Below are 23,464 nucleotides of genomic sequence, written 5' to 3'. Positions count from 1 at the left end.
CTCGGAGCTATCCTGGCTCCCCAGCACTCTCTGCCGCTGGTCAGGAGAGCTTTTCTTTTTCTTTATTTTGGCCAGGCTTGAATCTAGACTGCTCTGGTTGGTACGCACTTTTCTCATTACAGCTTTGGGAAGTTGAGCAAGGAAGGTCTAACTCAGGCTCCCTTGCCTTGGAATAGCCATGAGGTTGGAGAGGAAGGATCTCGGTCTCCTGTAGCCCAGGGAACAGCTCTGTTTCGATTTTCACCTTGTGGCTTCTGGCATGGCCCCATAGGTACAGTGTAGACTCAGATCCCTTCACTCCCCAGAACGTACAACGGAGGAAGGGCTGTGCAACCTCTTCCCAGAGATCTTTTCCTCGAGTCGGCTGATGCTGTTTTTTGGAGTGGATCAGTAGGGAAAACCCTCCGCTCTAATGGAAGCCCTCCGCTTTTGGACCGTAGCAATATTGACCTTGTAAGACGATGTTTTTGGAGATCGGACTGAGAAGGACTTGCTCAAGTTTTTCTCTTTCAATTTTTCCGGCCAAGCAATGTTTTTGACATAAAATGTTCCCTTGTAATTATGCTGTCTGCTTTTGAATTTTTCCCTGCTCGACTTCCGTTCTGTTTAGTCAGCAGTTCGGGGCTCAGGCCACAATACCCAGCCACGGTTGGAAGACAGCAGCGGGTGTGTGGGGGAAGCCAGGACTCAGAGTGTGGAGGGAGAGCGCAGGCACCATGTCCTCCCCGCGGCTGAGGTGCTGTATTCTCCCCCTTGCCTGTTAGAGGGCACACAGACAGAGTTCAAGAGAGAGAAACGGGAAGTGATGTCAGCTGCAGGACTCCATCCAACTTAAGTGGGAGGCAGGAGGCAGGTACGATCAGGCAGACCACAGCGGAAGAGGCAGCCCATCTGGGGCAAAGTTTCCAGCCCTCAGGGCACTGAGGCACCCCTGACTTTGAATCTGCCTGCGCCCCCTTTCCAGCCTACTTCAGCTACAGTAGCAACAGCCTCAGCAGTGTCCAGCTAAAACTAGAACCAAGGTGACTAAGACTAAATTCTTGAGCATTTAACTATGAGCCTCAGGGTCTCTATAGCACAAAAGATAGACACCTAAAATATTCGAAAGAGGTTTCTCTTTGTTGCTGTTGTCTTATTTTGTTTTTCCCCATTAAAAGCACACACACTTAGAATTGTATATTTTTTTTCTCTGAATTTGAGTTCTTCGCTGAGACAGTCTCGTGTAATCTAGCATGGCCCCCAACTCCTTAAGTAGCCAAGGATGACTTGGAAGTCTTCACCTTCCTGCCCCTGTATCTCCAGTGCAGGAATTAAAGGTGGGTACCACTTCAGCTGCATAAAGACGCATTTTTTAATTTCAAATTGAATTCTTTCAATTCAGAGACAAGGAATCTCACAAAGTGGGTGGCATAACGTTAGCCCAACAAGGCTACGCCCAGGAGGTGACGATGTGTTTAGAATCACAGCCTCTTAGCCCCTAGATCTGCAACTTTGAATCACTGTGCAGTGGCGGTTCTAAGTGAGGGTTTAACTCCAGTGAGCTGAGACATCTCATCTGCTCGTGGTTGGGAACTTCCTGGGCAGGCATCCATGCTATTATTTAGGGAACATAGCTGGTGGTATTTTAGCTATAGAAAAATTGACCGATTTTTGTGTTTTGGAAGGACTTTGGAAACAGAACAGCTAAAGTTGAGAAACAGCTTTGTGAAGAGAATCTGAACGTTGAGAATGCCTGGCCCAGCGCTCATATCCCTCCCTAGGGAGAGCCAAGACTGGCTGTGTAGGGCCACGAGCACAGCTCTAGTGAGCATCACCTGTCAATAAAAAAACCAACGACCAATGAGCTGAGGCAGAAAATAGTAGGTGAAGCCGGGCGGTGGTGGCGCATGCCTTTAATCCCAGCACTCTGGGAGGCAGAGGCAGGGGGATTTCTGAGTTCGAGGCCAGCCTGGTCTACAGAGTGAGTTCCAGGACAGCCAGGGCTACAGAGAGAAACCCTGTCTCGAAAAAATCAAATCCAAAAAACAGAAACAAAAACAAAAACAAAACAAAACAAAAAATAGGTGGGACACTGGCAGGAACAGAGAAGACTCTGGGAAATAGCGAGAGAATAAAAGGAGAGGCATAGAGAGATAGATGGAGGGGTGGAGCTTGGAGCAAGGCCAGGGGCTGGGGAAGACTGGAAGGGAGAAGGGGGGCAGAGACTGAGGAGAGGTAACTATCCAAGTGGTAGATATAGAATAGTTTGAATAGGTTAAATAAATTATGAGCTAGTCAGGGAATGAGTCAAAAAGCTTATGGCCTAGGCATTTATAAATAAATAATTAGTCTCAGAGTAGTCATTCTGGGAGCTGGGGCTCAGAAAGGAAAACTTAGAATTGTTTTTGTACACACAATGGGGTGATGAGGCTCCTCCTACCGATTTAAAAGAGCAATCCTGTGTGAGCTGAAGCCTAAGGTTCTAGGAGAGCAAGGGTCTGGGTATTTGCTGCCATATTCATATGGACAGTTCCAGAAACTGGATATAACTCATGTAAACACAGTGGAGGGGGTGGTTTATATACTACTATATACTAACGCAAGTGAAGTTTTACATAAGACGTGTTAGCGACAGTAAAGATCATGGTTGTTCCTCTGCAGGACGGTGGCCGTGCATTCTAGTTGTCCACGGAATGGGGCCTTATTCTATTGGCTGGTTCCTCTGGGATCTCTGGTTGGTGACTTGTATGCTTCTGAGCCGCCCACCCCCTGGGGGTGCTGTGTGTGTGTTTTTCTCATGGGTGTTTGTTCTGCATAGTAAACAATTCTTTTGCTAAAGTTTCTTTTAAAAAATATTTATGGTTTTAAAGTTCTGTACATTATGAATTAATGTTTGTGTCTCTATTGTAAGTCAGGCTGTGGAATCTGATCACCAGGGCTCCCGGGGTACCTTTGCAAGGTAATTAGGTCACAGGGCTGAGTGAATGGGATTGTGCCCTTGTAAGGGGCCTGGCATCAGAAATGCATAATCCCTGCACTTGGCAGGCTAAGGATGATAGCGAATTGGAGTCCAACCTGGGCTACATAGGAAGACCAACAGAGTAAAACAATATAAAAGAGGCCCAGAAGCCTGACTTCCTCCCTATGAGGGTACAGCAGGAAGAGTCTATGATTCTGGTACCGTCTTTACCCAACTTGAGTCAGCCATTATCTTGGTCCTGGGCTTGTATATAAACTGTGTAGTTTATATACAATAGTATGTACTCACCGTGAGGTTTACATGTTTTTAATATTGCACTGTGTGTGTGTGTTGAGTGGTTGCTTGTATATACTTGGCCTGGGAGTGACACTATTAGGAGGTGTGGCCTTGTTGGAGGATATACAGTTTGCATGAGTATATGTTTTTATATAGAGTCCATTCCATGTGCTTTAACACAATAAATAACATTTCTCACAGTTTTAGAAGCTTGGGAAAGCCCAGAATCAAGCTAATAGCTGACTCAATGTGTCGCTGTGGGAGGTGGGCTTTGAGACCCTCCTCCTAGCCACATGGGAGCCAGTCTTCTGTTTGCCTTCAGAACAAGATAAAGAACTCTCATCTCCTCCATTGAGATGCCTGCCTAGATGCAGCCGTAGTGTTCCTGCCTTGACAACAACAGACTGAACCCCTGAACCTGTAAGCCAGCCCCAATGAAATGTTGTTCTTTGTAAGAGCTGCCTTGGTCATGGTGTCTCTTCACAGCAATAGAAACCCTAACCACGACATCACAGAGGGAGTCAGTGCTCTTGCAACGAGTGGGCACTGGAGACTGACTTCAGTCGTCAGAGCAAGTCCAGTGCAGTGCAGCCCATGTTACTCACCTCCAACGTCGGTGTGTTTCCCTCTGCAGGGAGTCCTGTCTTCTAGCCTCTGCTTGCTGCCACCGTAGAGTGCTTCGGCCTTTCCTCCGATGATACTAGACAGGATGGGGTCTTCTGCCCTTTGTAAGGCCAGCTGCATTCCAGTGTATAGGATGCTTCGGAATCTACCCGCCTGCCCCTGCCTCTTGATGGAGACATTTGGTTCATTTCTAATTTTTAGTGCTTATTGACATTTGTGTGAGTCTGTGTCTGAGCTGATATATTTTCCTCTCTTGGGCAGCACGCTCTCATTTCTTCAAAGGCAGCGCCTACCAGCTGTTGAAGGCTTGGGTGGAGCCAGTTGACTTTAAATTCTTGTCCAGGTGCTATAAGCTGGGATCTTAGTCCCTCTGGGTTTCAACTCTGTATGTTGTCTGTTCTTTGAGCTGTTTTTTTTTTTAAGATTTATTTATTATATATAAGTTCACTGTAGGTGTCTTCAGACACACCAGAAGAGAGCATCAGATATCATTACAGATGGTTGTGAGCCACCATGTGGTTTCTGGGATTTGAACTCATGACCTCTGGAAGAGCAGTCTTAACCCCAGAGCCATCTCTCCAGCCCCATTCTTTGAGTTTTGAAGATTACATGAGCTAATATCTGTGAGGCATCAGTCAGTACCTAACACAGCTCCAGTCAGTGCCCTGCTTATCTGCTGATGAGATCAGGCCAATGTGATTGCTTTGGTGGAGAGAGAGGTCTGTGGAATGCTCAGGGGTCACTAAGCAACTGAGGTCACAGCCACTTTATAAGTTGTCAGCATCTCGACATGATGTCATCTACAAAGTTCAAAGTTCATGTCTGAAACCTAAACTGAGTTACAAAACAAACAAACAACAAACCACCTAATGTTCTGAATATGTTTACAATTTTGTGTTGGTTGCCATTCATAGTTATCCTGGGGTTCATGTGGCCTGCAGGCCCAGGCTAGACACAGCTGCAAGGTGAGAAACCCCAAAGTGAACTCAGATGCAGAGCTGTTTCTTCCGCATCAGTGCCAAGACTGTCACTCACTGCATGCCACGTGAGAGGCAGCACCGCTCTCTCTGCTTGGCTCCTGTGGGCAACACAGGCAGAGAGGAAATCGAGTCTCAGGTGTGTTGGTGAGAGCCCCTGCAGGATGGAATATTCACACCAAAAAAAGAGTGAAGCTTAACTGAAAGCAGTCAGAGTAAATAGCCTGGAGTTAAAGGTACTGACTGAGGAGCTAAGAAGAAGAAACACAACTGGACAACCATGGACAGGGTAACTGGAGGCCAGCTGAGCCCACGGCACCCACGGGAAGGCCAGGCCCATGGCACCCACGGGAAGGCCAGGCAGAACACTATTTGATGTCCCTTGGTAGAACAGCTCCCGTATGTTGTAGCAAGGAATCAGAAGCACACAGCGTACAAGTCCAGAAACCAAGCTGTAGCCTGCTTCCCTAGTAAACCAGCACACCCTGAATCCCTTGCCGAGCGGTAATTTATAAGATGTGGTGGGCAGCTGGGCCCTCAGAAATGGAGAGCGGATTGTATTCGGGAAGACAAAGTTGCTTTGTCCAGAGTAGGAAGAAGGAAAACGCTACCACTAAATTATATTCTTTGAGGATAAAAGGGAGCTTTTTCTTGGACTCTCAGTGTCTTGCTTATTAGATCCTGGAAGAGCAGCTAGTGAGGCATTAGGTAATCAAACAGCCTGCTCAGGGAATGGCGAGCGAGCGGGCAAGCGCTAGGCACAGCAAGGCCCTGCCAGAATCTCATTCTAGGGTCGTCAGGTTCCTGTGCTGGGGAATCGCAGTTGGCCTCTCAGAATGCAACCAGGAAGCCAGCACTCTCTGCCCAGTGCATTGTTGACTAGGGACGGAGAGAGGGGACAGGCTGTGGTTACCGGGGATACACAGGAAAGCCTACTGTACTCTGGCCATTAGAAACAGAGCAGCTCACATTCCAGGTCGCTCATGACCTGGACAAAATCCCCTTACTCTGCGCTGCAGGGAAATGCCAGGTGTGCCTCTCACTAGTTCAGCAAAGCTTGGCTCTCCGGATTCGCGAGTGCCTAATGCATACGTATGTGCTGCCCTGTTCTGAGACGACTCTGGCAGTTTTGCACAAGGCCATGGGAAAGACTTATTAAAACCACAGAGGTAGTAATTAGGACTTCAAGCCAACTGCTATAATAAGCCGCAGGCCTGTTTCATGTCACATATTACATGGAGTCTTGGATACGTGAACTCAGTGTACAAATCCACCTGTGGTTGCTGCTTTTTGTCTGACACCCATCTGTCTGTCTTTCCTGGGACACAAGTTATCACACACTTGGCATTCAGTTTTTTCTTCTCTTTTCTTGACCACTTTTCTTTGTAAAAATATCCTCTCCTGACCCTCTCTAATTCTCCTTACTCCTCTTTCTTAAAAAACCCTTATGATATCCAAAACACAAGAAGCCTCCCAAACACACATCCACAAAAAAGCAAATTTCCAGTTTTGAAATAGAATCAATTAGACATAACCAGACTTCGGGGCCGTAATTCCAAATGGCACCTCGTGATTGTTTTAGACTGCCCACAGGCATGCACTTCTCACAGTCACAAGCCATGTAACAACACTAATAATCAACTAATAATTAGTAATTATTAACTACTGACGAATGCCATTGGTACGCTTATGGATCCCACTCTGTGTATATCAACATTCCATTAGTGGTCTAGCCTGGGAACCTATCATTTATAAGATTGCTACTATGGGAAAATACATGAAGCTCCAAAAGGCTGCGCTCACTGATGACGTTGAAGACGTTGGAAACATTACTTGGTTCTCAGATTAACCATCATCACCGTTGCCAGAGAGAGTTGGCGCACGCCTTTAACCCCAAGCATTCAGGAGACGTAGGCAGCTGGTCTCTTGAGTTCGAGGCCAGCCTGGTGTACAGAGCAAGTTTCAGGACAGCCAGGGCTTCACAGAGAAACTCTGTCTCAGAAAACTTAAAACAGGAAAGAATCACTACCATCAACAATTGCCAGTCTCAATGTCCCTTACTCTGCCAGGGAATAAATCTAGGGTCTTGTGCATTGGTGGGCACATCACTAATTATATATCCAGCTGACCTCTTAACATGCATGTGCGTGTGTGCGTGTGCGTGTACTATATCAGAATACATGTAAATGAAGTTGTCAGAACACTTCAGGGATAGGAGGGAAGGTGCAATATGGAAGGCCCTCACCACTTAAAAAAACTTTCATGTGGTGTGTGTGTGCACTTGTCGTGATGTAAATGTGGATGTCAGAGGAATGCTTTAGGGGATCAGTGTGTTCTTCCACCATCTGGGTCCCAGGGACTGGTCTCAAGTGCCCGGGCTTGGCAGCAGGTGACTTACCTGCTAAGCCATCTTGTCAGCCCAACCTTTGATTCAATCTGAATGAGACAGCCAGCCCATGTCGGAGAAAGCAAACAGGGCAGAGCAGGGTGGGGAGGTGCCAGGTCTCTTAGGGAAGCGACAAGGCCAGTTTGGATGTCAGAGGCTTTTACGGAATCATCCAGCAGAGGTGGCAAGGCCCAGTGATCACCCAAGGACAGGAAGGGCTGCTGGATCGGAGCCTGCGGATGAGGCTGAGGCGTTCGCTCAGCCTGTTCTGTAACTCACTACAATGCTGGAGCAGCTTAAGGCCCAGCCGTGGAGTAGGGAGCCAATCACAAGCCTACTAAGCCATGGTGGCTGGGTTCCCAGGTGGGACCAGCGGATGGAGGTAAGGAAATCTGCAGCAAGAGGCAAGGGAGTGTTTGTTGGATTTTAGGCCACAAAAAAACAAAACAAAACTGCAAATGGGCAACCCCCAGAGTGTCTTTTGAATTTGTCATTTGTCACCCTGGAAAAAATAATTTGTTATACTTATTAGAAAACACAGACTTCCTAAACAGCTGGACAAGCAACAGAAACACACGTGATCTTAAGGCCGGCCTGACATTAAAAAAAACAAAAACAAAACTCTGTAAAACAGGCTGGAGGGCAGCTGTTGGTAAGGTGGTTTCTTTGCAAGTAAGAGAACCCAAATTCAGTCCCCCAGCCCCCACCCCGCATCCAGGTGTGGTGGTCCACACTTACAGCGCTAGGGAAGCAGAGGTGGGTGGATCTCTGAGGCTCCATTGTCCTCTGGCCTCTGTGTACATCCCCCCCCCCAACCCCAATCTCTACACAGCAACCCACCTTTGACACTGTGCCGACTTCAGTCTCCCTCCGTGACTGAAGCACCGACGGATCCATGGAGATGTCCTTAAGCAAGTGACAGAATGAAGGGCATCTCACCTGTTTGTTGTGCTGTGGAGAAAAAGGCCTTGAAAGGCAGAGGAAGCTCACACCGGGGACCCCAATCCCTCTGGGCTCTGTGGGCACTGCTCACACCCACCACACACAGACACACATTACACGTAATAAAAGGAAGCCAATAGCTGGGTACAGTGGCACACAGGCTGGAATTCCTGCCCTTGGGAGGCTGAGGCAGGACAAGGAGTCTAAGGCTAGCCTAGGCTACTATGAGCAAGAGTCTGTATGAAAAAGCTACGCAGTGCTGGGCTGTGCTGGTGCACATCCTTCACCCCAGCACTCGGGAGGCACAGGCAGGCAGAGCTGTGATCAGGGTCAGCCTGATCTACAAAGTTCCAGGATAGCCAGGGCTACACAGAAACCCTGTCTGGAAAAGAACAAACCTAAACAATAAAAATGGTGACTTGAGAATTTTACTTTTGTTTACAAAAACTTACAATGTGGATCTCTGAGTATTAGACATGGTAACAGAAGGTATCACTGCCTTTAACTGTGTGTATGTGTGTGTGCTTGTGAGTACACCGTACCCATGCAGGGTAGTTAGATTTCTACTGGGAACTGGTCATTTTTCCCACCATGTGGGTTCTGGGGACTCAACTCTGCCTGCTGAGCCACCTCACTGGCCCTGGCTAAGGTTTCAGCAAGTTCCCCTAACCTGGAATAGCGCATCAGTGTCTTAAGGATGGTGGCATATGTAAGGCTCTCAGGTGTGACACTCTTCAAAACAGTCATTTCTGAAGTTGGCTTCCAGACCACTGTCGTCTTATTCTTTGGCAAAGAAAAATTTTCTGTCACTAGGATAGAAAAAACTCAACATGAGTCTTCACACAGAGACACGTCAAAGATACCAGCAGACATACATGACTTTGCTTGTCTCAAAGTCCGACTGTGAGAGTTCCCTTCAGGAGAAGCACCACTGTACACATCACGGGGCTCAGTCAACATGAACTGACTCCTAGGCCAAAGGGCCAAAGGAGTCACATGTGTTTTGAACAGCAGGGTAGAGTTTTTAAAAATTAAAGAGAAACAAACAGCTAAAGTACACCATGAAAAGAAGCTCCCATCCACCTGGCTCAGGTGAAACCTGCTTGCTTTCATCAGTTCAAAACTGCCTAACAGCCAGACATGGTGGTGCATGCCCAGAATCACAGGGTTAGGGAGGCTGAGACAGGGGGACTACAAATTGGATGGTCTTATCTAGTGAGACTCAGCTTGCAAGAACAAACCAGGCAACTAACTAATCGAGACACCCCAAAGAAGCCGGCCTGCAGAAACTGCAGGATCCAGACGGCATGCTGGGAGCTCCTGAGAGACAGTGAGGGGCTGCCTGCTCCAGGCTTCGGGCAACTGTGGGGGGCATTATGCTGGGTATAAACTGTCCCACAAACTTCAAAGACAAGCCACAAAATCCACATTAGAATATAAGTTTTTTTAATTTTTATAAATAACTTATCTGTTACAAAGATAGTTTACCCAGCTAAATCACAAAACCATCAACTCAAGATATCCAAATTACGTTTTATTAATAAAACAAGTAAAAACTGATTTATCAATCTTCACATAGAACTGCAGAGGAAGCTGAAAAACAAGGCCTGCTTTTAAAACACAATGCATCACTGTACGGTTTTGGGGTGTTGACTAGTGACCCATGGGTGCTGTATCTTTCCATACTGATGGCGCGAAGCCTGGAGGCAAGGCTCTGACCTTTGTAACGCTCATCTGTAATAATCCTGTTTATTTAAAACATAGCCACCTGTGAACATTTACAGTGGGACAATCTACATTATTTCCTTTTTTTTTTGCTATATTTCAGCACTTCCCTTAGCCCCATTCCAAGCACTGATAATTTTATAATTCTTTTAAAAATGCATACTGTTATTTTTTCTTGATTTCATTTAGTTATATACATTCCTGATCATATGAATATTTATTTTCCTTACAAAAATATATCATCAAAATAAAGAGATGTCTGAGGTTGCTTCAGTGTTCAAGTCTGCTTGTTTTCTTTCTTTTTTTCCAGCTTTTCTTCAGTTGTCCTAACATGACTATGTTTTATAAATACACGGCTGTCGCAGTTCGGCAGCGACCCTCTTCCCGGGAGGACGGCTGCGGGAGCGGCGGCTGAGAACGGCTGCTTCTCAAACCATACTTTGCCAACAGGAACCTCCCGTGGAGTTCTATGGGACACCACACAGATGGGGCAAGACGGCAGTGGTAAATACTTGTTTGCTTTAAGCTGCTGGAGAAGAGAAGATGACAGTCTGGTCACCCACTGCTGAAGTCAGTGTACAGCGTGACCGTCTGACATGCCTGCAGTGTTTCCTGCAACTCACATGCAGCACCTGCATGTCTTCTCAGAGCACTGGCACCAAGGAACAGAGGGGAGGAGGGGAAGGGGGAGGAGGGGGAGGAGGGGAAGGAGGAGGGGAAGGAGGAGGGGAAGGAGGAGGGGAAGGAGGAGGGGAAGGAGGAGGGGGAGCTCTGCTGTGCACAGGCTCATGTTTAATGCTCTCTATCTTACGGCATTGCTTTTCTCAGGTAAGGCTTAAAAAGAACATGATCGTGCTTACTAAAAGGGAAAAAGAACATTAGTTAACAAATCTATTACACTATACATATAGAAATATAAGAAGATACTGGGGAACTCCAGGCAGACGTGAGAGATCTGTACAGTAGGAACGGCGGGGAGCGCACTGCGGACGTACAGACAGACACACTGCTTTCCTTTCCTCTCACACCTAGATGCTGGCTTCACAGAGGCGTCCTCAGAGAAGACAGAGGACAAGGCCAAAAGTACCACAGATTTGTGACATTTCCACATCTACTGGCACTATGTGGCAGCAGAGTTTTTAGTCAAATCTTGTTCCTTCTCTTTGTGTATGTAGTGTTTCACCAAAAGCTTTAAAAACACAAAAAGCGATCACCCTGTTCCTTCCTCCCGTCAAGATCAGGAGTGACAAGAGGGAGAAGTCCTGGGAACGCCTAGGCATTGACACGGTGGCACTGGACATGCTCAGGCAGCAGGTGGCCAGGTCTCTCAGGTCACCTTTCAGGTGATGATGAACCTCACTGCCTGTGACATTAGACTGAGGTATCTTTAGCTCTGTGGGCTGACACTCAACACAGAACACCAGCGTCTCGTCACACCGTCAACTGGACTAAGTCCCGTGTGGCAGTGAAACACTTCCCCATGACAGGCGACATTTGTGAACTTTAGATGTGGTTTCAGAGGAGGGCGGGGCCTTTGGCTCAGAAATGCCTCGGCATCTCACACTGTTCACAGCGGATTAGGGCCGGGTGATTGAGAAACGTGCATGCAGTGCAATTCCACTGAGCGCCCTCCTCATCCTCTGTGTCTTGGGTCTTTGGTGCTTTGATGGTGGACCTTTGATCTGTAAGGAAGGAAAGAAAAAACAATTTTAAGTTAAAAAAAAAAATCACAAAGTCTACCAAACTGGTGAGCAGATGAAATACTGAACTGAGGGTGCTTCCCGTCTGGGGAAGAACCACGTGACTCAACACAAAGGCGTCCACGGCTAAGGAGGACACGGCCTCACAGTTCCCAGTGCAAGAGCCGGAAGGAAGGGTAAGCCCTCACCACCCTCCCTGCTGACTGTCACACACTGCGGAGTGTGACCCTGGGTTCCCAGCCCATTCCAGCTGCGTTTATATATATATATATATATATATATATATATATATATATATATATATATATATATATATATATATATATATATATATATATTTTTTTTTTACTAGGAATACAACTTTCCATTCAATGTTGTTTTAATTTACTGAAAAAAACCAAGTCTTTGTAACACAAAGGACACACAGCTCTGCCCTTCTCCCATTTTGTTTTTGAGGCTGGGTCCTACCTTGTAGCCCAGGCTGGGTCCCACCTTGTAGCTCAGGTTGACCTTAAATTGCACCAGCCCTCCTGCCTCACTCTCCTGGATATCAGGATTCAGTGTGTGCTACAACTCTTGTTTTTAAACAGCTAATTTCTAACACTTATGGTTTACACTTATAGCTGTAAGATGCTGAAAAAGACAGAGTCAAAAAATCATCCCATTTTCTTGTTGCAATTTTAAAACTCAGACACGGTATGAGAGCCCCGAGTCTGGTTTAGACCAGTGGGGAGCCGTGTGCAGTCTCAGCCCTTTGGTCTCGGCAGGCCCTCGGCTGCCATATAAACACTCGCCACCCTGACAATGCCAAATGCTTCCATCTACCACGATATGGCTTGTAATTAAATGTATAATCTAGTTAATTTTTTTACACCTATGCATTTTGTGTATGTCATGTGTGAGTATGCACGTAACACAGCATGCACACAGAGGCCACCTTGAGGGAGTTGTTTCTTTCTTTCTGCCATGTGCAGCCGGCCCGGGGAGTGAATTTTGGTCACTGGTTGGCCAGCACCATCATTCCAGATATGGAGGCGCGGCTTCCCAGCTCCTTCACTGACAGCCCCTGGAAGGTAGGGGTGAGGACCCCGCCTGTCCCATTCTGTCCCTCTGCTGTGCATGTCAGGGGCCATGCTCACGTCAGTCCTGCCCTCTTCTCACCACGGTGCCTTTGCCATCCGCTTGGAAGCAGGAGTGGGCTAGCTCCAGCTCCCTCCCCACGCAAGGTGCTAGTTCCTACGTCAACTTCCTAGCTGAAGTTTACAATGTCACTGGAATTTTGACAGAATGTGTAGATCAGGGCTGAAGAGATTGCTTCAGCTAAGCACACTGGCTGCTCTTCTACAGGACTAAAGCTCAGTTCCCAGCACCCGCATGGCAGCTCACAACTGTCTGTAACTCCAGTTCCAGATCTGACACCCTCACACAGACACAGGCAGACAAAACACCAATCACATTAAAACAAAAACTGTAGATCTTGGGTACTGTAGGTAGTTCAACAGTATAATTTTTAAAATCCATGAACATGAATTTTTCTGACAATTTCCTTTTTCAGTGTTTATAATTCTGGTATAAAATTCTTCTGCCTCTTGGTAGAGTTTACTCCTATTTTAACATTTTGATTGTTACTGTGAATGAAACGTTTTTGATATCTATGAATTTCTTTTACATAAAACTGTACAAAAAATGTAACTTTTTGTGGGATTTTATATACTGCAACATTAATGAATTCACTAAGTAGTTTTTAACAGTAAATGCTTGAATTATAACTAATACTGATACTGTTTTCTCTGTGGCTAACTAATAAACAAAGCCGCAGCTGCAGCTGGAGATACACACGGCCATCTTCTCTGCAGCGAGGGACTCTGGTAGGGACGCCTCTGTTTCTTCTTCTTCTTACATAACTGCTCAGGCGAGGGCAGTGCACCCCAATGAAAGCAGCAGAAACTGAGGACTCCTGTCTTGTCCCACCTGTGGGCTTCCGGTTCCCCCACCATCACGTCATCTGTGTGGTTCTGATAATGGCATCTCTGATGTCGAGGTTAAATTCCTTCTGCTTATTGACTTCCTTCCTCTTTATTTGTGTGTGTGTGTGTGTGTGTGTGTGTTTCAGTTCTCTCGCTCCCCTGCCGGAGTCCGGGGACCCGGCTCCCAGGAGCACCTGTCCCCGCTAATGCGGCTGCGATTTTATGCTTTCACCACTTTGAGCGGACAGACTTTCACCCTGGTCTGTGTGCATGTGACACGACATGGCTTCTTCTTCAGCTGGTGTCTACCTGCTGTAGTCCACCTTGCCATTCTACGTTTCTTATAGTCAGAATTTGCTTTCTTAATACTGTACATTCATTTACAAATTATTTATTTTACTTCTCTTAGGGCTAAAAGCAAATTATGTATCATAATTAATAGTGAAAATAGTGACCCAAATAGTCAGGTCTGTATATTTAACTTCAGCCAGTCAGACTTATGTACACAATTTCATTTGTACACAATATCCTAAAGCCTGACTTAAATACACAGGCATATTTCATGTCTTAGCTTAACACACATATTCTGTTACTTTCAAGGCTATAAAATGTTACTAGATGATACTTTTTTGAAATTTACCTGGAATTCAGGATATATGAGTACTCAGAATTATACAAAACACTGTTCTCAAAAAACTGACGTTCTCTAAAGTGCTGGCCTTATCACTGTTCACAAATTTAAAGACACAACATCTTTGTACTTTGTTTTAAACACAAATTTCTGTTTTGGGAGTACACAATGGCTACTAAGGTCTCAAACATAGTCTAAAAAGTGAAATACACCACATCTTTATATCCTCCCCAAAGCCCAGAACGTAAATAAAAATAAGCAGACGCCTTCCTGATGAGTCCACTCCAGAACACCAACGCTGGGAACACTCCCAAAGTGGAAGGTTGAAAAAATAAAAATAAAAATTTTCTAAGATTTTGCTTTCCAAATGTAACAGTCTCACATTAAATGGATGCACTAACCTTTGGGTTTTGGTGGCACGGGGCCTACAAATCCAATATTATCATAAAAGTTATGAATAGCACTGGGGTTAAAATGTGGTCCTGAAATATATAAAAAGGAAACATATCAATATTTATAGCTCAGAAATACTTAATTTTACTTTTTAAAGTAAGCATTTCTTTCTAAAAATAAGCAGAAGAAATGCTTTAAATGATACCCTCTTAATTTCAAATTATATGTAAGACTTCAAAAACATATCTCAAAATACAGATATAAGATAGTACTCATAAACAGAGGAAGTGATAAAATGGGAGGAAGTGCAGGTGACACTTGTAAGGAAGATCAGGAGCAGACCCCTGGCTCTAGGTGACAAGGTAAAATGACAGCTTACCGGCATGTTAACGCCGATTTGAGAAAAGCCATCCCCTTCAGTTTAATGGATGCTGGACTAAACACAGAAATGGGATTCAAGACTTCTTTGCTAAGTTTCCTTTTTGTCTTTAAATTTTGTATTATTTCTATGCCCTCCCTACCCCTGCCCACTTCAGAATTAGGTTTCAGTGATAAAATTTTATTTATGTTTTCTATGGAACGAAGTTAAATCCTTTTTACTACAATAAAAAATGAATGCTGGTTACTAATTGCTTGGAAAGTATCCAGTCCTATCGCTGTCCACAGAACAGAACTATACTTTCTGTCATTTTCTGTTCTATCGACCACGGCAGAGCCATGAGATGAGGACATGCATTCTTGAAAGGACACCGGGAAGGGGGAGAGCGAGCGGGCACACGGTGACGGAGCCTCTACCCAGAAGCCAACCTTCTGACATGCAGCTAGAAATACAGCCACCGTCTTCCCCTGCCACTGCTACAGCTAAAGGCTGCGCTACTGCGTGTCTCTGGTTTCCTGGTTTGCTTCTTGAGGGAAGAGGGCTGAAAAGCCTACTGGCTCCAAAGCTAAACACTCTGAGACAGTGACTGGTAAGCCACAGGAAAAGACTCAGCAGATCAATTCAATGCATTTCAGCTAAGAATGCACTAAACTTTACCTCGAGCTTGAAAAAGATCAATTTCTTTGGTTAGGCAGTCAATGTCAATCTGGAGTTGTCTATTACAACTTCGCAACTGCTGCATTTCTTCGAGCTGAAAAATAATGCCATGTAAAAAGGTTTGTATTGAATTTCTGTGGGGTTGGGGGGGGGGGGAGGATGGAAACCAGCATGGATAGGGCCAGCGTCTGCAGAGCGCGAGGCCCGGCCTCTGCACCACAGCCGACTCCCTGCTCTCCTGGGCACGCGCAGGCCACAGCAGCTGCAGAAGACTTACGGAAGGTATTTGTGATATGGAATTTGATCTCTTCAGGCGCCTTCGAGTTAGATTATTTTCCATCTCATTGACCTCGGATTTGAGTTTATCCAGCTTTTTCTTCTGCATCTCGAGCTCTCTCTGAAGCCGCTCCATCCTGGCCTTCTGGTGTACCAGCAGCGCTGCAACAGAGCACAGTGTGAGGCCCTCCCACTCCAGCACACAACTCTTCAGCACACAAGCATTTCTGTGACAGCCTGCTAAGACAAGAGCTACACGACAACAAAATATTTGGGATACACTTACTTAAATTTTCAAAAATTTTGACTGACCTGGAAACTTTTAATTATTTAAGTAAATTTTGCACACCTAAAAATTTTTTCCTGGTTTGAATGTACGTTATGGCTTTGAATTTGATTATGGCTGAAGGCAGAGTCTGTTATTTTTTAAAAGGTTCTAGCTTACTACACTAACCTAATCTGCTCTTCAGTAGTTCACATCTGACTTGTGGACAGGACAACCCTCGTTCCTCCAGGGCAACACCGCAGCCTATGTTCGAGATATTCTAACATGATAATTTTACAGACATTGTATACAGGAATATGGAATGGGACAAATAATTTTGATTATAACAAATGACTTCAAACCACATGAATATTAACAAATTGTTCAAACTTCAAATTAAAAAGTGTCATTTAGATAAATACTTTATTTTCACATTCTCAGACCAGTTTGTGAAGTCACTTTAGCAGGATTTCTAAAAGAAGCAATACATCTTGTGGCCTCAATGCTGAGCGGTCTGGAAGATCGTCGAGCTGTATATATATCCCTGGGAGCCAGTTCTGAAAAACGGAAACCTTGTCTTTTAGGACACTGGACTGGAAAGACACCTTGGGATGACGCTACCCAGAAAATAAACTGATGTGAAGTACCTCAGGCCTACAGTATTTCTAGTGCTCCCTTTGTCTGGATACACACAGATACTCACAGATACTTAGCACTGTATCACAACTGTCCCAAATACCCAGTACGGTGACATGCCGCATAGGTTTACACCTCGCAGTCAGCAGGTCACCAGGTCCAGGTCTGCAGTAGCGTTACCATATTGGTCTGGGCACGCCATGGTAATTGTATGATAAATGGACTGGCTACATGGCACATGTTCAGACTGGACTACTTCCTCAATGTTGTTTACTTGCTCATTTAAAAAGGAATTCCAGGGGCAGGCAGAGTGTGCGGAGAAAAGCCAAGATCTGAAGAATACTGGTTAAAAATGTCCCCAAATTGAAGAAGAAAATATAACTCTAGAAGATCATGGAACAATTTGTTCACCTAACTAAATCATCAAAGAGTACAGATGAATAAACACATTGCAAAGTCTGGGAGAATGTACAGGCACCAGGCAGCTGCTGAAATAAAGAAACTATAATGACAAATGACAAAAGCTGTCTACAGAGAAAACCAAAAGGCAAAGACTCTCTCTCTCTAAAAGTGAGAGAGAACGCGGGAGACGGTGAATGCAAAGTGACACTCGAGAACCAGGAAAGAGGGGACTTAGGAAGGACGACATCCGAGGCGCACGCCAGGGTCAGGGTCTTGGAAAGAATGCCCGACCCAGTGAGCCTTGTGCCTGCAGAGGTCAGAAGAGGGGTGAAGCGCCCCCGGAATGGCTGCGGCCTCCATGCGGGTGCGGGTCCTTGAATCCAAGTCCTCTTTAACAGCACTGCTGAGCAACCTCTCCAGTCCACAAGAGATTTTACAAACTAAGACCTATGCTGTTTGTAACAGAAACATTCCACTCCCTCATTCTTCTAACAAGCTGAGAGGCGATTACACTGTAATAACCCAGGGACAAAAAGCAAAGGCAGCTCCTCAGCCTGTGGAGCGCACAGTAACGGGTGACTAGGGCAAGAGGGCGGCAACACCAGGACTCCAGAGAGCCTTAAACAGGTGAAAGGGTGTGCGTGCGCGTTACTAACACATTCAGTGCTTCTTTTTGTCAAAATTAATGGACAAAAGTAATTTAAGCACCCCACCCCTCCTGCTGCTGTACCCACCCAACGGAAGCTGCTGGTTACCAGGCTCCCGACTCTGCTCTGGAGTCCAGCAGTCCTTAGAAGCTGCCCTGACTCAACCTCTGCCAGATTTGGATGGACACAAATGTTTCTTAATTTTATTAAAAACTGTAAAGACACTTCAAGTTCTAGACAGTGTTAATTTTAATACATTTACACAATGTAAATAATATCTAGTTCTTATAGAAACACAAAACTCAAAATTAATAGAGAATGCACTTATTTAAGGCTATCCATTGTAAAATTTCCCCTAGGTGATAACGATTTTAGATACTTTTCGTCACTAAAATGTAGTAAGCCCTTATTTCTCACGTTTAAAATTTATATGATTTAATGTGCCTAAATTAGGGATATAACTAAGCCATATTCAAGCTAGAGTGAAGAAAGTACAATGTCAGCTTTTAAAATAAACCTAAATTCTTCTCACTTCCAATGTGTTGGCAGCAGAGGTTGTATCACTCTGTATTAGTGATTGCTGTATCACTAATAGACATTTACTTGGTGACTGAATCACAGAAGACCCAAAGATGGCAGGCAGCTTTTTAAAGCTTCCTGTTTTCATTTGTTTTGCCATCAAACAACAAGGAAACTGAGCCATGCACACCCTCTACACTCAGCACTGACAGGACGGGGGTGAGTCTTAACACAACTGCTGTGGCCTCTGCCAGGGACTCACTTGCTGGCATTATCTGTAATAACCAAGGCTCTGCGTGCAGTTTTACAGCACAGAGGTACACACACCGTCTAAAGCTTGCTTCAGAGCCTGCTTACAGCTTACACAGAGCTCTGCGTTAGAAGGAGACACACGGCAGTCTTCACGTTAGTGATGCAACGTCATGAAGACAGTCCTTTGTGGTTTCAAGGAGTCTCACCATAACCAGAGAGAAACAGGACAGCACTGCTGCTGTCTGCTTTTCCTAACTGTGGAACAGGAAAGGTTTTCTAATCATGATACAAATGCCAGAAACTAGAAGGGGAAGAGACCGGCCAATGTGAACACACAAAAGTAAAGCATCTAAGACATCAGTGAGCACAGTACGCGGCACAGCAGGTTACAGGAAAGCAGACTGAGTCCCTTAACAGCAGGCACTTCACATACTAAGAACCACGGTGCCTCCTGAAGACACCTGTGCTCCCTCACTGACAAGCTAAAAACCTCCACACAGCACCTTTCTATGTGACAGAACAAGGAAGTATTTTCCTTATTCACTTGATAGAAGGGAGAAGAACACTCTTGTGAACACTACTGTGAAAGAGCCCTCTGCTCATAAATGGGGCACACGGACTAGTACAAGAGGTCTACAAAACTTCACACAGGGAGCAGCCACATTTCTTGTGGCAGTCACATGGTGGGACGCAGAACTGCAGTCTACTTAGAGCTGGGCCTGACTATGGGACCTGCTTTATCAAAAGACGCCGCCGCCGCCACCCCCCCCCCCGCCCCCCCCGCCCCAGGAGTGTGACCGATCATCTGCTAGCATTTCTCTCGTCACAGAGCAGAGATGAACTTTTGCTATCTGGTTCTTGGGTAGGGCTGGTGCAGAACAGAGCCCACCAGCTAATCTGGTGATGCCACAGCAACTGCGATAGGGAGCTTCAAGTCACAGCTTATTTGGGCATTATAGAGAAAGGACCTGGCTCAGAAAAAGAAAAAATGTTAACATCTGCATAAGCACATCTCTGGATTATTTGTGATAATATCTAATATATAAACATTACACAAACAGCAGTTATACTGTACTGTTTAGTAAGTCTGTATGCCTGCAGTCTAGATGCAATCCTGACAAGTCCAATTTATCAACTGTGGTTAGATGTGACTTAACCCATATATTTATAGATATCCATGTGTACAGTGTGCACTAAAAATGTGCTTATATGTGTGCCTATGTAGTTTTATGTATGTATATTTATATATGAGTGACTATAAGGAGAAAGACTGCTAATAGAGATTGTATTTAACAGTTAACTGGTTAGAGGTGGAGACCTATTTACTGTATCTTTTTAAATTTGCAAACTACTTTTGTAATACTTTTAAGATATCATTTTTCTTTTTGTTTTTTTCAAGACAGGGTTTCTCTGTGTAGCCTTGGCTATCCTGGAACTCACTGTATAGACCAGGCTGTTCTGTAACTCATAATTATCCACACGTGAGTGCTAGAATTTTAAAGGTGTGCACAACCAACGCCCATCAAGGCATTGGTTTTAAGACACAGCTAGCTTGCTAGGCAGAGCGCTCCAAAGATGGACCATGCTGTGCTGGAAGGAAGCTCCTAACAGATCTGCAATCACTGTCTACTGCGCAGGATGGGGAGGGAGGTGGACTGCTAACCTGGATACAGTGCTGCACACTTAAGGAGTGTCTTAAAGAGTGACACCAAACTAGCAAGTAGTTCTTTTAAGAATGGAAGAGCAGACAGGTGGGAGACTCACTTGAAAAAAAAAATCATAAGCCATTTGATATCAACTTGCAATTATTGAGAGGATTATTTATTAAGGTGATTACAATGAACATAAAACAAAGTTCTATGGGAGGCACTTCATAAAATTAAACTAATTTAAAAACTGTAATTTAAATTATATTTCCTTTTGAAAAAAAAAATCACTGAATTTGTATCACAACCAGAGTTTTATTAGCTCTCCATAGGAGTGCTGTGACTTGTAAGGAAGTGCTCATGAGAAACGACAAGGAATAAGAAACACAAAACTCAATAAACTTTTCAACTCATAAGGTTATTAACTTGAATTTCTATTTTAGGCTGAAGTCAGGCAATTAATAGTTCAGTAAAATCAATGCTTCTTTTGGTATTAACAAGATGACGGAATCACAAATATGGCTGGAGATGACACTGAAATTATTAAAATATAATTTGTGTGTGTCCATCCAAATCATTCTTAGAGAGGTTGCTTGGAGAAGAGAGGCTGAGTGCTATCTGCTGAGCCCTGGCTTCTGTGACAACAGCCTTACTGAGGAGTGTCAGCCAATGACAGCATGCCGCTACGGGGAGGAGGAGGCCGCGCCCCGGCTTCAGCAGCTTCTCCATCAGGGAGGAGGAATGTGGCTTATGGCTCAGGGGCTCTCAGCAAAGCCAGGCACAGGACCAGTAGTAAGTACAGGGGCACCAAGGGCCTCTCCTCTATGCAACCTGCAGAGAGCAGAGGAGCTAGACAACAGAGCAGAGGAGGTACTGGCTGCAAGGAGAGGCGCTGGCTGAGGGCAGCAGGACAGTTCCGTGGGCAAAGCACTTGTGGCACTCATGACTTGATAACCTGAGACTGATCCCCACAAACCTTGTGAAGTTCACAGGAGAAACTGACTCTGAGTGACCTCTGACCTCCACTCAAATGCTGCAGTGCATGCATTCCTACCCACATATGGAAGCACACAAGTATGCATGTGTGAACATAAACATACTCCTAACCACACATACTCATACTCTAAATAAATGCAAAAAAAGAAAAAGCCAAAAAGTAGATGAGAAGGCAAGGCAGGCATGAGAGCTTTCACTGTGGAGAGACAGCTGTCACCTGCAGTGACAGGACCTGACGTAGTTCTGAACAGTATCTCTCCGGCTGCTGGCTGCTGGGTGCACGTAGACCACAAGGAGGCAAGGGTGAGGGCTAGGTGCTAATACACTGAGAGGTGGTGGCATGTATGAGGACAGGGACTATGTGAGTGGGAAGACAGGACTCTGGAGAGACTTAGGAGGAGACGTGACAGATGTGGATGTGAAATAAAGGCGTCAAGTACGTCCCGAAGGTTATTCTAATCGTCAGAAAGCTCAAGTGCCAGCATCTAAGGGAAAGGAAACTGTGGCAAAGTCAGAGGCTGCTTCACGAATTGGTCACGCTGAGAAACCCACGAAACATCCCAACGCAGGGCTGCTGCGCAGACAACGTGCCTTCACCTCAGCGAAGAAGTCTGGCTTCAGAGTTACCAATTTAAGGAATGTATTATGTTATTTAAAATAAAAGGCCGGAGCTGGGCATGGTGGCAGAGGCCCATAATCCCAGCACTCGGGAAACTGAGGCAGAAGATTTTTGTCATTGGCAAAACTGGACTAAATAAATAACAAAAATCAAGAGATCAAATGAGATACTCAAAGAACAGATAGGAAAAGAGGTTAAGAATTTTATTAACTGTGAGCCAGGAGACTCTGGTCTCACTAGAACCAAAGAAGAGGAGGAGCAAAGAACTGAGCAGAGGCAGGGGGAGACTCCACAGGAGAAGGCAGGGAGGACACTGAAACAGTGCTTCATGGATAAGAGGGTGGCTCATCTCCAGAGAACGGAGAGAAGGCTCAAAGAGGTCTACTGAGGATGTAACAATGCCATCACCAAAAACCTTGACAGTAGTTTTCTGGGTGACTGCAATGGGGGAAACTTGATTGTAGTAGATTCTAGAGAGAACGGGAAGAAAAATATGGAGACAGTGTATTTAAAGAAAATTTTGTTTTCTTGTTTAAGTTAAATACAAATAACTAATATTTAAAATGTCCAGTTAAATGCAAATGCCTACTTCATTGTATTTTATCATCATAAGAACTTTGCTCCACATTTAAGAATCAGCAAATGCTCAAACATAGAGAGACCGCCATTCTGCCAGGAGAGGCAACTAAGACCGATGGAAGAACTTAGTTACCGAGACTCAGGCACCGGAGAACCAGTTTCAGTCAGTATTGGGGTGGTATCAATTTTAACATAATTTCTAGTACAAACAGAATTACTCTACAACACACATGTGCATCAGCTTACTATACCAAGATGCTAACTGCGGAAAATTTAAGCTGGGCCCTGGTCACCTGATGTTTTAAAATCTCTATACAGGATTATGGAATGGAAAAATACCATAGCCAAGCATGGGAGAAGAATCACTTCATATTCATCAGTTTAAAACAAAACAAGACCAAAGAGTCAGAGTGCTCTAAGGGAGCACCCTCATAGAAACCGGGAGAGGGGCAAGGGGAATACGGAGGGGAAACCATGAAAGGGAATAACATTTGAAGTGTAAATAAATAAAATAGCCAATAAAAAAAGAAACTTAGTAATAAAGTCAGTGTATCAGAAAAGGATTAAGGGGCTGGAGAGAATGCTCAGTGATTAAGAGCACTTGTTGATCTCACAGTGGACCCACATGGTGCTCACGACCATTCTAACTCAAGTTCCAGAGGATATGATGGCCTCCTCTGACTTCTGTGGGTACCAGGCAAGTATATGGTACAAAGACACAGAGGTAGGCAAAACATTATTCAAACTGTGAAACAAAATAAAGACAAATATTTAAAAACAAGCCAAGTTGACTTTCTGAAGTGCTAACAACTCCACATTATAACCATATTAAAATTTACATGAACATTTTCAAATATTAAAATACTATTATTCGAGACATTTAAAGAGCTGGGCCAGGGCTACAGCCAAGTGGAAGAACACTTAGCAAGGCCAGTACTGCAAAACAAATTAAACAGATCAGCGGGCAGGTGCGCGGGCGTGCGGGCTAATGCCCACTGCGCCGTGAGGTCA

General features: G+C 45.0%; 1 protein-coding gene across 2 annotated transcripts in view; it reads right to left on the bottom strand.

The window, feature by feature from the left end:
- Positions 1-9,677: 9,677 nt before the first annotated feature.
- The window catches only part of Tab2 (TGF-beta activated kinase 1 (MAP3K7) binding protein 2), a 47,294-nt gene continuing 33,507 nt past the window's right edge, over positions 9,678-23,464 (bottom strand). For both annotated transcript variants that reach the window (XM_052169230.1, XM_052169229.1), the window contains 4 exons: positions 15,894-16,054; positions 15,617-15,710; positions 14,589-14,669; positions 9,678-11,571 (listed from right to left, as the gene is read on the bottom strand). In XM_052169230.1, the coding sequence (XP_052025190.1) occupies positions 11,429-11,571; positions 14,589-14,669; positions 15,617-15,710; positions 15,894-16,054 (479 nt within the window). In that variant the 3' untranslated portion in view covers positions 9,678-11,428. The remainder of the gene's footprint in view (positions 11,572-14,588; positions 14,670-15,616; positions 15,711-15,893; positions 16,055-23,464) is intronic.

Source organism: Apodemus sylvaticus, chromosome 23, assembly GCF_947179515.1.
Source record: "Apodemus sylvaticus chromosome 23, mApoSyl1.1, whole genome shotgun sequence".
NCBI lineage: Eukaryota > Metazoa > Chordata > Mammalia > Rodentia > Muridae > Apodemus > Apodemus sylvaticus.
This window is presented reverse-complemented; position numbering and strand designations above follow the sequence as displayed.